We start from the raw sequence: 15,384 nt of genomic DNA, 5'->3' as shown, positions 1-15,384 counted from the left end.
CTTCATTTTTTTGGAATCTCGCCCTAATTTGTGCTATCAAAACGGTTGGACGGCGTGGATGTAATAAACATGCATCATGGTGGGCCCCACAATCAGGGATCCCACCCCAACTAACCCGCTCCCCTCTTCTAAACCTCTGCCATCGCAGAAAGAGAGAGAGAGAGGGAGAGGGGAAATGGAGAAACGGTGCGTGCATTGCGGGAATCCGGTGAAGACGCTACTGCTGCAATATTCCCCTGGAAACATCCGATTGATGAAATGCGTATGTTACAAAACACTCCTTCCATTCTTTAAATTACATAAAACCCCTTCCATTTCCTCTTTATGATAATCATTGAAATTACTGTTAAAAAACAAATCTTTCTTCTTCTTATTCTTCTTTAGGATAAATGCAAGGCGGTCGCAGATGAATACATCGAATGCGATATCACTGTATGTTGAATCAGCCCTAAAAGAAAAAAAAAAACCCTAATTCCAGATCCTTGATATATTGTCTTTCTTCTTTTGTGTCTGTTTATTGCATTTTTTCTCTATATTTCTATCGATTTTGATCCGTCAAGGAATGACAGTTATTTCGGCTTACAGATTCTTTCAATCGATCTGATTTTGCATAAGCGGAAGGCGTACCGGCATTTGCTCTACAATGTTCTTCATCGTGATGCAGTTGGTGTCGAGGTACTGTTGAAATCTTAGTAGAATTTCAATCGATGTTTTCATTTTTAATATAGATTGGAACATAATTTTCATCCTTTCTATAAAGATTGCGTGCTCCCTAGCGGCATTTCTTGGATTGGGATATATCGATGAACTCGTCATGGTTTATTGCCTTTCTACTGTACATATGGTTTGTATGGTTAGTGAATGCGGAGAATCCATCTTGTGGGCCCTACTGTGGATCAGTACAAAACCCCACAGTATATGCAATCCTAGCTGTCCGTTCGTGGCCGGACAGTGGAAATGAAATGGGTCTGAGGATCCAGATTCCATAGGGAGCATTATCTTATTCGCAGGAGCTGATCTAGTGCTTCTAGAGGAATGGAAGACGGTGCCTCCATATCATTGCCACACAGTTGGCATACATGGATGAGACTGGAACAATTCATTCATTAGGTCCAGATGTACATAGATTAAAAAAATTACAGTATTTGGTCAGCGGCCAATCAGTTATGGAGCCTGTGGGATGCATGGTTCAAAAGGCAACCTCCCTACATTCTCCATTCCTGATGTGGTCTGGATTATGGGTAATTTGCTATCAGGATTGTTATTTTTACTAACCTGAAATGATGGTTCCATACCGATGCAATCAAGGCACGTGTGGGTCAGGAAAGCCCAAGTGAGCTCCATCTGATTGCATAAGATAGTAATCTTGTGCAAAGCGTGTTATGCATACGATTTATTCGGTAATTATACAGCCATACAGTTGTGTATGGCTGTGAATACCAATCCATTGTCCATAGTCTATTCATTAGTTGTTTACTATTTGATTGTGGGAGGTCCAGATCTACTTAACAGCTAGAAAGTAAACTCTCTACAAAATTATGGGTATGGCCAGTACGGAAGGTTGGGTTATCTCTACAAAATTTGAAGTGAATAAATTTATATTTTTCATCTCTTGAAAAAAATGTTTTTTTTTTTTTTTAATGGGAAGATGCTGAAATTTCTGGGAATTATTTGCACTTAGATTTTACTCCATTTCTGATTATGTAATGCCTGGATCTGGTATTTATTGTTCAAATTTCTGCAACTGTTTTCCACTAGACCCTAGGTTGCATTAATTTGGCATAAGAGCAAGTGCTGTTGGGCAATGGGTTTTTTTTTTTTTCACCTGACTCTCTAAATTGCAGTTTTTTTGCAGATTTTTCTTTTATGTGGTTCTACAGATATTTTCCAATTTTCAGCAATTGTACTGCTCTCTGTCATCTTTTGACAGCCATTAAGTCACAGTCCAAGCTGTCAAACAGTCCATACTGTCCTAAACTGCCATTAAGTCTCTCCCTCTCAGCCAGTCAACCTTCCTATTTTAAACTCAAATTGACCTATTACAGCCCCATACCAATCCCTATTTTAACCTAACCTTTGTTCACAAATCTGTCCCTGAACTGTCAGCCTACGCTCTGCACCAGGCAGCCAAAAAATTCCTCTATTTTCAACCCAAAATCAGTCCTAAATTTAGCCCCCCTCTTCCTGTCATCTACAATTCTTAATTCTGGCTTACAATCAGGCCGTTTACAGGCCACAACCTGCCTAGTTTTACAGCTCTTAGTTGTCCTTTGATTATTCTTTAGGCAGTCCTCTAGCCCCAGCCAATACCATTTGTAGTCCTAAGATGGCCAGTGAGAACCAGAGTGATGTTTTGAGAGCCATACGACAATCGACGGAACAATTTGGTAAGTAGATGAGTTAGATAAATTGCCTGTTGTCCATACTAGAAGAAGAAAGTAGGATTGTAGGAGGAACAATTCTGACACTGTAGTAGGGGAAATACTGAAGAATATATGGAGTCTGGGAATCCTTCCCTTAGGCAAACTGGGTTTCAGATGATGCCAATTATGTTTACAAGTACAAGACCCAGCAAGGATACCCTCGGCAATGACCAAGGTATCCATCTCCCCATGTCATGATTATCCTGATTATGCTCAACCTCCTCAAACAGAAGACCTGACAAGGCACATTAACATTGAAGTTGAAGATTATATTGGTAACCTCGATATGCATGCCTTCCATGAATGTCTTACGATCATTGGAAATTTATGTTGAAGTGGTGCCAAATGGCTGACAAAGTCAAGCTACGAGTTTTGCTGTTAAAGCTTAAGGGATCTGCATTGAATTGGTGGACTTTTATTGAAGCTGAATTGAGAGAGTAATGATTCCTACCCTCAGACTACGAAACTCACAGTTCAAGATTTCCTTTCATTGTGGTCAGACAGTATGACCATTGAAGAATATACACAAAAATACTCTGATTGGATGGTTCATTGTGAATTATTCGGAAAAGCATTGGAACAAGTTGCTCGATCGTGTAATGAGTAAAAACTGGAGATCCAGAGGGAGATGGTGTCAAAATTTTTTTTTTTGAAAGATAGGAGATAGTGGCAAGTTAAGCCGAATAGCATGGATGAGGCTTATCAGATCACACTACGAGCTTAGGAGTATCATTGAAAGTTGGCTGTTAGATACAACACTGGTGGTATCAGCTGTCTTTTACCATTGCATGAAGTAACCTGCATCTTCTGGCAGTACGGCATGTCAATGAAAAGCCGCTCGCACCTATGATAACTGATGGAGGGAGCCAAAAGACCACGCCAGCTCCTCGTCCTAATGTGCGAGAAGCGGGGGACTAGAAAAGAGCACGGAACGCTGTTACATGTTTTAAATGTGGGATGTAAAGGGCATGTTTCTGCCATATGTCCATCTAAATTCCTCAACTACTGTGATGAACCTCTTCAAGATTATTACTCAAGAGAATGAGTAGCAGAATGATGAGTCTACTGAGGAAGACATAAATAAAGCGGCATATACTATCAAAGATAAAAGCATTTATCTCTCACTCATGGTTCAATGCATATTCACTGCTCATGAGGAAGCAGGTAACAATTTTCTGTGTTCCAGTGCTCTCCGTGCGTAGGTGTCTTCTGAAGGAAAGAAAATGGTAATAATCATTGATAATGACAGCAATGTAAATATAGTATCTCAGAGAGTGGTTGATTAGTTGAAGCTTCTTACGGAAAAGGGACCCACAATCTTCACAGGTTACTTTGTTTGAATGGGGATCCATGCCAATCAGCCATCAATATCTGGTGACTTATTCATTGGGGCCACACTAGTCAAAATTTATTTGGTGTGAAGTTTCTCTAATATGGGTTTGCCATGTGTTGTTGAGGATAGCTGGGGTTGTACAATCACCATGTGCAATGTTGCAGGTTCGCCAGCACTTACTCGTTTATGCGTGAGGGGAGAGATATTGCCTTCAAGGCAATGAGGAAGGATCCACAATGGGAAGATGAAAGGATGCAGGAGGTGATAATGCCAGTTGTGCAACCCACAAAGCCAATATGAAGAAAAGGAAACTATTATAGGACATCATATGTACCTGAGCCTGTAAGAGCGCGAGAATGGTTGATTTGATCCGAGCGACACCTGGGCTAATTGAAGGCCTTCGTCATTACAGTCCCTCAATTGCAGCTGAAGACATGTTACGATGATGTTCCGGTCTTCCAGATTCAAAGAATAATGTTGGTTTCAAAGTCGCAGAAGAGTTTTTTTGAAGCCAGGGAAACTGCTGCAATCGAGTTACCTGTGTGGATGAGGAAAGCTCCAGTGGGCCCCATCTATCAAACGTGTGACTGATTTCAAAAGATCATAGTTTTGCGTAAAATGTGTTGTGTATGATTTATTTAGTGTTGTACACAGTCTCAGCTATCTCTTGTAATTAAGAGAGATCATAAATAAAGTCTCACTTGGTGGAAAGGTTATTGAAAAATCCTCTCCCCCCTTTTCCTTTCTAATCATTGCTTTCTTCTTCTTCTCCTTTTCTGTTCTCAAGTTACATTTAACAATTTATACAGCCATACAGTTGTTTATGACTGTGAATACAACTCCATCGTCCATACCCATGACAGATGTATGATCCTATTGATATTTGTTCCTTATCTTGAGTAGTTTAGCGTGGATGTGAGTGTCTCATTACTTGTTTACTATTTGATTTTGGAATGCCCAGATCTGCATAACAGTTGGAAAGTAAGCTCTCTACATAGCTTATAAATATGGGGAATTGCCCATACATAATGTTAGGTTATCTCGATGAAATTTGAAGTGAATAAAATTACCTTCAATCGTATGCAATTGTTAATGGGCCATCCTTAGATGGGCCCACCAGGTGTTTTTTTTTTTGGTACATTTCAAGGATGCTGCCATTTGTTGAAAGAATAAAAGAAGTGGTGCTGGATCAATTCTTTGCACATTGGCTTGTTTGAATTGGTGGAATGCAAAAGTAGATTTGAAATGGAAAATGTCACATCGAAATCTGTTTAAAAGAATCCAATTAAACTTGTTTGTTTAAGCATGCTTGATTTCCGCGAAAATGTGGAAAGGTCAATGGTAAAAAAAATAAGAGTCATCTAAAAAAAAGTGAGGAAATCAGCATTTCCTTTTTTTTTTTGGAGGAAATGGAAATTGCCCTTTTTTGAGGGAAACCATGGAAACGGAAATTGATTTCCTCAGCTTTGTCTTTGCAAATGGCTGAAAACCTCATAAATGAGGAAAACGATTTCATTTCTACAGTAGAAATGAGAATTCTACCAATTCAATCGGCCCTAGAAGATCGTATGTTTATGCATTCCCTGAAGTCTGGAGAAGTTAACCATGAAAACCTTGAAACTTTTTGGGGGTTTCATACAGCAATGTCCTAGTGTATATGAAACTTGATCAGAAGAATACTCCTAAAGATGAGAGGATTAATAGAAAAGAATCTTTGTATCAAGTATTGAAATCCCAATTTGTAGAGATGCTAGTCATGCTGTTTTATTGTATGTGATACATTCCTATAAAGATATTAATCTAGAGAATAACTCTTTGAATTTAAACAATAGAATGGAGAAAGATAAGTGAAGAATGGTTCACTAATAGGGGAACCAACCTCCTATGGACTGAATTTGTGTTTTTCTTATTACTTCCCAAAGAGTTACAATGCCCTTAATAAGTCTTGCCTTCCTCTATCTAAGAGAGATTTCCCTACCAATAATAGCCAATCAATACTAACATTAGACACCTTCTAACTTAAGACTCTAAGGACGCTGCAACTACGGGGATGTATCAGCATCTTTGCTTTGTTTTATGAATAATTGTACAATGCTCTGTCGCCCAAAATAGCAAATTTTTTCTTGGCCAACAACCATGGAATCCATCTTTTGGTTATCCAGAGTGCTCATCTTGTAGGTCCATCATGGATGTGTTGTGCCCATGAATTTCCCCGACCAGATGATCTTATCTGTTTGACTGGTGGGATGCCTTTCCTGTTCAATTAGGATTAGGTTAGCATATGCCTTTTTCAAACAGTACATGTGCTTAGCAAAGAGTAGACACTTGTGATGGTTCAAGGTGAGAGATTTTGTGTCTGTTGGTCATGATGGCCATCCAAGCCACACAGTCAGGGTTCCAGAATCAGGTAAATTCTGCCTGCCAGTGGGAGAGAAAGCAGCCTCTGGAAATAATATATTGGGAAATCGAGTTTACCGAAGGAAGATTAATAGCTTTTCCAGTTTGATTGTGATCTCTAGCTTTGGTCTCCTCATTATCTCTGCTACCTCACTTGAACAGCTAAAGAAACATATGGATTTTGAACTGCTTCCAGCCAGCTACTTTTGTCTGTGCCTATGTCCCCACAACTGGATCAGTCACTGGCAATGCATACGGCTTTACAACCAGTCAGGGATCCAAAACCGATGGTGTCTAGATCTTGATATGGAGAACGAATTGCATCAACCTGGGAGCATTAGCCAATCTGGTGCATCAATACATGTTCCTATGCCCATTCCAATCTTGTCCAATTTTGAAACTCCCACTTCTCAACCCATATCTTGTTCGTCCTGGAAACACGTCTTCCTATTCCATCTTTTCTCGAATCTCCCTTAATGGAAGAAGTAGAAGCTTGAGAAGGAATACCAAAAAGAAAAAAAGGGCGAAAGGCTATCCATCCTAGTTGTGGCTCGGAGAAGGGACAAGGAGGAGCAGCTTCAATTTGCTATCCATCCTAGTTGTGGTGGACAGATTATCGAGTATGCTACATTCATCCAAGCCCCTAACAATTGTAGAGAAGTGGCTCACTTATTCATTAAACGCATTGTGAAGGACTGGTCCATGAGACCCACCTTAACAAAAGGCAAAAGGCCCCCTGTTGCTTTTCGAATAGCTGTCAGGGACCTATGCTATTGAAAAGTGGGGTTGTTGTTGGGAGGTCCAATGCTGTCGCTTACCTTAGGTAAGCATCAGCAAACCTATAATGCGGCCCACGCAATGAACAGTCCGGATCACCGAAAGGCGTCTCGCCCTTACATTTGCTTGGCCAAGTAGAAAACACTGTTTGTTCTGTTGAGCATCATAAGCTGCCTCTTTTTTATTTATGCAGATCTCCTTGGTTTTGATATTGAAAAGAACATTGAATCATGTGAATTGTGTCTCTATTGAATAATGGAATGAGTTTAAAGGTTTGTTATTTATAGGCTTCTGAAGTTTACCTAGGAAGATTCTAGAAATCTTCCTGATATAGGACAATTAACCACTTGCTCTAAAAGTTTGAACTGATAGAGCATGGTGAATTAATCCCTTTATCTCATAGCCCAGGCCCCACATCCCAGAGGTTAGATCTCAGCCAAACCGTCTTCGTGGGCCCCACATCACATGGGTTCCGCCTCACACGAGCCACCTGCCTCACTCGGGCCTCCCACCCCGAGTGTGCCCCTGTATCCCACAGGCCACCCCACTCGAGCCTAGTATGAAAATGCCCCTGCATTACTTCCCAAGCTTATCTAGAATGATCCCAGAGATCTTCTCAAGCCCATCTAAAAGGCTTACATACTTGACGGAAGTAACCTCATATTACATAGAAATTACAAAATGCCCTCAATGGAATTACACCACCATTTAACAAATATGCCATAGAGCTCTTTGAAAATGCACCTGTCTTTTTGCTGGCTCATGCTTTTTCCTAGTAAATGGAAGTTTTCTAATTTGCTCTATTAAATTTCTTCCTCGTAAATGCTTTTTTCCTGTCTTTTTGCTGGCCTGGCCCTTTTTCATGATGGGCACTAGATGTGGCCAGTTTCTGTTTTCTATTGCAAAAGAGGGTAGGGGTTCATGGTCTTCTCTTTAATGTTACAGATGTTCCTATTTAATAAATTTGTTATTCATTAAAAAAAAAGAAAAAAGAATGTGCATGCAACTTCATGTTGCATAAACGTAAGAAAATGTGCAAAAGGGGTCCAAGTATTGCTTTTTGTGTAATACTTTAGGTGTCGGCCTTTATTCAATAAATCTTATCATCGTTCGAAAAAAAAGTATGTTTTGTAGTAGAAAAATGCAGTTGCTTTTTCAAGATTGATCTATTCTTAAAGATGTAATAAAACTGAAGCTGAAGTTCTGTCTCATATTGAAGTTTTCATGGTCACTTCCCTCAAAATATTGAATGGGAATTGCATTATTTTGGTCATAATGAATGAATCACACATTTCCAGCTCAAGTTGCTCAGTTTCTAACCTCCTTTTGTGATTTTTCAGGGTATATTGTGGAAGTCAATTTTCGGTTATCTATTTTTAGATGCATGTATCCTTTTTCTTAGCATTTGCAAAATTATTTGATGATTCTCATGTTCATTTAGTTGTATATAAACAACCTTAGCAATTCAAGGCAGGCATCTGATTTCAAACAATAGTAAAGAAGAATTTGCTTCATCCACAAGTTCTTTGTCATCAATTCCAGCATGTGGAAAGGTAAGCTTATTCATTGTGACGCAATAGCTTTGCATGATTATTTATTCATTTATTTATTTATTTTTTATTAATAGTCTTGGGTGTTCTGCTTTTTACTTTTTTTTTTTCTGCACCATATTTCATTGCAGATGTTGATGGAGATTTTATTAGGGAATTTTGCATTTTTTGGATTTTTAGTTTTTGCGACCAGATTTCTGATGAAGTCATCTCAAGTCATTTGGTAAAAGCTTTAATCTCTTCATATTAATTTGTACGATGTTCTTTTTACAATTGCTACCAGTTCTCTTTCTCAGTTCATTAAGTTTGCAAAAGGATTTTCGATCTGGAGAACTTTCACTGCTCTATGGCATTTGGTCCATGGGATATGCATTAGTAGAGCAAGAATGGAGCTGAAAATACATCAGTGGAATTAGATGAACAAATATGCGATTTCGCATCACTCTATTTGATTCCGTGGACAAATTTCTTGGGTTGGGATTGGTACTGTGTTTCTTAACTATGTATTTCAAATTTCTTCAGCAAAATATCTTTTTTTATTTTCTTGATACCAAGTTGTGGGCACTGAAATTGGGTTAATTCATAAATGATGTGCGTGCCCATAACCTTGTTCTAGGTTTACTTCATAGTTTCACTTGTCTTATATTATTGTTGATCGAGCAAGTGTACTCATTTCTTCTTTTCTGATAGGACCTTAATGGGCTTTAAAACCTAATAGTCTTTTTTCTATTGGGACATCTTTCAAAAGAAGAGATAACTCTGCCAAAAGCTAGAGCTATTAGGTGAGGCAATTTCAGATTCACAAGGGGCGTTTGTGAAAGGAAGACAGATAGTGGATAACGTTTTGGTGGCGAATGAGGGTATGGACTCTTATAATAGAAGAGAGTCGAAAGGTCTCGTTTGCAACCTAGACATCGAAAAAGCCTAGTCATGTGGATTGGGACTTGCTGGATTATATGTTAGCAAGGTTGGATTATATGTGAGCAAGGTTGGATTGGGACTTCGCCGAAGAAGTTTGATAATGCCGAATGTATGCCTTTTATGTCTTTGAGCCGAGGAAACGGTGGATCATTTATTTATCGATTGCTTGTTTGCAAGAGAAATGTGGGACAACTTCAAATTATTCAGAGTTGCTTGGGTGTCACCAAGGTCGATTGGTAACTTCTTCTTGATGTGGGATGGTGGGGGTATAGGAAAGATTGGGAGGAAAATTTGGCCTTTAAGTTTGCTAGCAGGTATCTGGGCTCTATGGTCAGAGAGGAATGACCAATGTTTTAGGAATTGTAAGGGGCAGGTTTTGGAGGTCTTCCAAAGGGCTAAATCTCATGTATTGGAGTGGGCGCAGGCATTAAAGATCATTTTATCATCTGCCAGAATGTTGGTGGGTTGTGTAAGTTTGTTTTGATTTTATACTTGTAAATCTGTGGCTTCGGCCTTTTAGGAATAAATTGTCAATGTTAAAAAAAGAAAAAAGAAAAGAGAAGACTATGCACCAAGTAGCACGAACTTAGACTCGTGTGAGAAGTTCAGCCTGCAAGCTCTATGCTGAACACCGGTAGAAGGGACGGGCTCCATCTTGAGTCCAACCCGGGTGACCTAAATGAAAGGGAACAGTCCTTGAGATATTTCTTTGGATGAGACTGGATATAAAGTGTTCACCTGGTGGGATTGCAAAAGCTCAAATCTCTAGCAAAAAATCCCTTGGTGATCAATTAGGCAGCATTGTGATGTATGGTGTGGGCAGTCAACGAGCACTTTGTCAGCCTTTGTACCTCTTTGTGCAGCACTTACGTCCTGTGGGCATAAACAGTTGCACAGGGTGTTAGGAAATCATTTCCTACCTCTACCAGAATTGGTGTTTATAGTTTTATTAGACTATTAGACTATAACAGGTCAACAAACAATTACTCAAATGGATGCATATACTAAAAAATGTGAAAAAACAATATATAAATTTATTGATGTCATTTTAAGAGAGAGAGAGAGAGAGATGGCATAACTATGGCTTACATATGACAACATTGATGTGGTCACCTAAGGGTAGTTTCATCAAACATTTCTTTAGATTCCGAGAGAAAGAAGATTGTGCTTTTCAGCAGATTCGAGGAGTTAATGAGTATGATGGTTAGGTCATCATATGGGACTTTTTCAGGAACAAATATTTTCCTGTGTTTGGTTTCAGATGATACAGAACAGGTGTTGCTGTTCTTTGTATTTCGAAATTGAAGCACAAATTTCAACTTTCTTTCTTTCTTGAACCATCCCTGCAAATACCAGTTTGATAAGATTCACTTTGAACTTTGGGAATTCTCAAATGATTAGATGTGAAAAGGAAAATTATGAAATGCTTTTATTTCTTCAGTCAAATGGTTCTCGTCTATAAGAACTTGATTATTATTATTTGTTCAATTGCTCAGGAACAAAGATGTTCTTCTGGCTATCCTTGTTTCAAGCTACTTCAAGATTTTTCTCATAGCCATGATGGTATATGGTTGCATAGTCTTTGATATCTATCAGTAACTTCATTTGAATGAAGTGCTGAATTACGTTGAACTTTCAGTTACTTTCTTTCATTTCTATTTGATTCATTTTCTATTTATCGAAGTTTACTCAAGTATTTGAATTGATATTTCACAGGTTTGGGAATTTCCATCTTCCGTGCTTTTCATAATTGATGTCTTTGTTCTTTCGTCCAATGCAGTGGCTTTGACAGGTCAAGATTTAGGCTTTTTGCTGCTTCCCCATGTGTCACCTTTTGTTCATACATTCATTAGTCATTTCTATGGCCATCAAGTTTGAGTTATTAAATGATGCTTGAGAAAATTACTTTTCTGTATTAATGGTAACAATGTGCCCCACCTTTGAGTAACCTAAGCTATTCATCTTGTGGACCTCATCATTTGATGGGCCAATGCAAGTATCTCTCCTTGTTATGTGGATTTAGCCATCCGATGGAAATGGGCGATTACGACCAATGGCCCACATTTAATGGGCCAGTCGGATGGTTAGGACCATCTGATGTGGGAGATTTCTGGGTATCTCTCACCCACCATGGCCAATGCAAATGATTTGGATCACCAGTAAGTTTAGTCCCATATGTATAGTTTTTTGGGTTGAGAAAATATGGTGTTGAACATTGTCCAATACCTCATGGAAGATCAGCATTCCGTTATTGATTGGTTAGCTGTCCATGGTGTTTATTGCATTGCAACTTCTGCATCATAATAGTGTCTTTGCTCAATGGTACCGGAGTAGCTGTTCTAATAATGTCTTGAACAAATTCGTTTTCTTGACCACTATTGCATTTAAACAATTCTACTAAGATTTCTAGTTACTCTACTATGGTTTTTATTTCATTCCCCATCTTTCCTCTACATGAGACGTGTTGCATCCTGTGTTTTAACCTTCAATATATATATGAGAGAGAGAGAGAGAGAGAGAGAGAGAGAGAGAGAGAGAGAGAGAGAGAGAGAGATGTTATGGAAACACTGTTGCAATGAATCCATGTGAAGCAGAATCCCATGAAACCTCAAAGGACAAATTTTCACCTTGATCTAAAATTCTGGTGGGCCATAGCAAAGATAAATGTAAATCAATGAAGGATAATGTTTTTATTTTTCATGGCCCACCAAAGTTTTGGATCAAAGTAAAAATTGGGCCGGGTGGGTTTCATGAGGTGCTGCTTCATGTGGACCGTTCAGATTTTGGAGTCAAATCGCGTATGATGAGTTCTCAAAAAAGTTCACATGAGTTCCGTGCGAACTGGTGCGCAGCTGAGCATTCGGCTATATATATATATATATATTTGTTTGGGATGGAATTGCCTCGGGACCAAACCTTTTCAAAACACCTTTTTTCTTCTTCTTTTTTTTTTTTTTTTTCCTTTTCCTTTTGTTTCTTTTCCTTTTTCAATGATAACTTGAATTTATTGTAAAAGGAACCAAGCTCCAACAGGGCAAAAACAACTTGAGGGGAAAGGAGCTGATCATGACCAACCCTCTTATTACTCGCTTCTTTAGCGAGGGAACCAGTCGCCTCATTCAGCTCCAAAAAAGAAAAAAGAAAAGAAAACACTGTAACGAGTGCTAACTTTCTGCACGCAATAAGGACAAGCATATTCCCAAGGACAACTCAGTACTCGCATGAGGTGAGCCACTTGATAATGGCTCTATGTGCTCCATCCATCACTAGGGCCCCAGGGAAGGAATTAGCTAAAATCCGTAAACCCTGGCAAAGAAACAGGAGTCCCAGCATATGTGGGTCCAATCACACCACATCGGCCAGAGAAAGAAAACACCTCTCCCTTGTAGCGATTGCACCTTCTGGTTCCCAGGTAATAAAGGAGGCTGGCTATTGGATGGGCCACCGGTCATGAAAACCATGAGGGAATCCTGTTTCAATAATCCTGTTTATATGATTAATCAGTGAAACAGGATTCATAAAGTCCACCCCAAATCGCTGGGAGACATGGCCATGATCATGAATATCAATTGAGTGACCATCTTTCAATAGGTAGCTTTGCAAAAATATCGCTTCTACTAGCTAACAGTAGTTTCTAGAAGCAGGCTATTTAGATTGTTGGAGAGCAATTTGGGTTAGTTTTGCAGACATTTTACATTTCTTTTGTGTCACCAGCAATCCCAGGGTTGTAAAATATCAACTCCTTCTCTGTTTTTGTGGTGAATAATGTCATTTATGTTTGTCTTCTAGAGATTTCAATTTTGTTTTTGTTTTTGTTTTTTTGTTTTTTGTTTTTTGTTTTTTGTTTTTTGTTGAATGTAGTGTAAATTTGCATAACCTTCCTGAGCATGTGCCTACCAACCGCTGCTGCCATAGATTGCCTGTCTTCTCTAAATCGAACATACCGGTTGACCTCTGCTAGTGAATCAGTGTCAGTCTTTCTCACGGGATGTATACTTTGAAATTTGTTATTCAAAAGAGCATTATGTTTTAATGTTTTCTACTCTTTCTTTTTTTTTTTTTCTTTTCTTTTCTTTTCTTTTCTTTTTTCATGAGAACCATGTTACTAGATCTCGCCCTCTAATATTTATACTGCATATTGGTGATATAACCAAGGTACTCAAAATCGGTTACCTAACAGCCGTTAGGTAATGATAATGGTCATAACCCTTACGTGTTATAGGGTCGAAACGGCCGTAAACCATCCGTAACGGCCCTATAATAGTTTTTTCAAAAACTATAAAAACGGCCGTAAGAGCCAATACGGGGGCCATAATAACCGTTGCCCCATGTTACTGGATCTTGCCCTCTAATATTTATACTGCATATTGGTGATATAACATTTTATTTTTCATGAATGGTTACCATATCATATCGTCTGAGGTCACTCTCTTCTGAACCAGTACTGACGCAAGTGAGAATGACCGGATGTATCGGAGCATGCATCGGTGCCCATGCTGCAAAGTTGGCGGCTAATCGCGTGCTGGAGGTTCTTCCATCAGGATATTTGAGATGTTTTAGCATCTTAGATTGGTGAACATTGTATTCTTATTACGGTTAAGCATGCAGCTAGATTTGCTTTGGTTTCCTGGGGTCTTGAATGACAGTTTTCTTGCAGAAATTTTGCAGTTGCACATTGGGTATGCTGGAAACAGAATTTGAGACCAGGAAGGTCTTTCTGTCCCATTTGAAAGAAATATAGTTATATTGCCAAGAAAAACAGATAAGGAGAAAGAAAGGAAAAGAAAAGAAGAGAGATGTAGTTTCACTCTTTCTTTTTCAATGGACTACATAATCATCATCATCTAAGCCTTATCTCGACTATGGCCATCATATCATCTGAGGTCACTCTCTTTCTGTCCCATTTGAAAGAAAAGAGAATCTTTTTTTTTTCCATTCCATTCTATCAGGGGCCACCATAACTCTAGTTAACGCCATTACTACCTCCACCCATGTCCTTTTGGGCCTTCCCGTTGCCCTTTAAGAGCCTGAAACTTGTATGAAATCATTTCTTCTAACTGGTGCAGTCCTCGGTATCCATTGCACATGACCAAACCATCAAAGTCTACTTTCCCTTTTCTTGTTACCCATTGGTGCTACTAAATTTCCTGGAATGCATTCATTTCTAATTCTATCCTTTCTTATCTTGCCACTTATCCATCTCAACATCCTCATCTCATTTGCACTCATCTTATGGACATGTTTTTCCTTACCTGCCCCATCCTATAAAATTTCCCTTCTAGTTTGAGTAACACAGGACGATCACATAAAACTCCAGAGGCGCATCTCCATTTCTTCCACCCCGCAAGATATCGAAAGTGGTCATTTTAGGAAACTTTTTGGTCAATAAACTTCGCTAATCCCTCTGCTCCTACTCTTGTTGTTACTAAAATTGCACTATATATACTCTATTTTAGTTGGACTAATTTTAAATCCTTTATATTCTAAAGCATCTCTCCATAAATCTAGCTTTGTGTTTACCCTCCGTCATCTTGTCAATCAAAACTATGTCATCTGCAAACAACAAACCATGGGATCTCCTCCTGCAAATGCCTCGTTAATTCATCCATAATGCAATGCAAGAAGGCAAGGGCTCATTGCCAACCCCTAGAGCAAGCCTACAGTAATTGAGAACTTGTCTCTTAATTCTTCAACAAAATAATAATAATAATAATAATAATAATAATAAAATAATAAAAGGAACTCATCTCTCCATTAGTATTCTTCTCATTTGTACTGTTTCCTTATACATATCCTTAATTATGTCAATTTATGCCCTTGAAACTTCTCCTTAACACACACCAGATTATTCTCTAGGGACCTTATCGTAAGCTTTCTCTAAAAAAAAAAAAAGACCATGCAGAGATCTTTCCTCTTCTCCATGTATTTCTCATTCAATTGTCTAAGTAAGAAGGTAGCTTCAGTGATAGATATTCTCTGGCAT

The 15,384-nt window shown here is 38.8% G+C and overlaps 1 protein-coding gene across 2 annotated transcripts; it reads left to right on the top strand.

Moving 5' to 3' along the window:
- Positions 1 to 125: 125 nt before the first annotated feature.
- LOC131242660 (protein ARV 2-like) lies at positions 126 to 14,124 on the top strand. Of its 2 annotated transcripts, XM_058241440.1 has the most exons (9): positions 126 to 262; positions 385 to 432; positions 586 to 675; positions 8,271 to 8,316; positions 8,401 to 8,483; positions 8,612 to 8,703; positions 10,898 to 10,964; positions 11,118 to 11,193; positions 13,844 to 14,124. In XM_058241440.1, exons 1-9 carry the CDS (start codon positions 176 to 178, stop codon positions 13,975 to 13,977), a joined length of 723 nt encoding a protein of 240 aa, XP_058097423.1. In that variant the 5' UTR covers positions 126 to 175; the 3' UTR covers positions 13,978 to 14,124. The 2 variants fall into 2 exon arrangements, with proteins under 2 accessions (XP_058097423.1, XP_058097424.1); XM_058241441.1 differs by lacking the exons at positions 385 to 432; positions 586 to 675 and having other exon boundaries at positions 142 to 262.
- Positions 14,125 to 15,384: the final 1,260 nt, after the last annotated feature.

The sequence above is a fragment of the Magnolia sinica genome, chromosome 4 (genome assembly GCF_029962835.1).
Source record: "Magnolia sinica isolate HGM2019 chromosome 4, MsV1, whole genome shotgun sequence".
NCBI classification, from domain to species: domain Eukaryota; kingdom Viridiplantae; phylum Streptophyta; class Magnoliopsida; order Magnoliales; family Magnoliaceae; genus Magnolia; species Magnolia sinica.
Note: the sequence above shows the minus strand (reverse complement) of the source record. Positions and strands in the feature narration are given on the sequence as shown.

Coding starts and splice junctions, on each gene's coding strand:
- LOC131242660 (XM_058241440.1), top strand. CDS start 176: ATGGAGAAACGGTGCGTGCATTGCGGGAATCCGGTGAAGACGCTACTG. Junction 263..384: donor ACATCCGATTGATGAAATGC/GTATGTTACAAA, acceptor ATTCTTCTTTAG/GATAAATGCAAGGCGGTCGC. Junction 8,317..8,400: donor TTATCTATTTTTAGATGCAT/GTATCCTTTTTC, acceptor TAGCAATTCAAG/GCAGGCATCTGATTTCAAAC.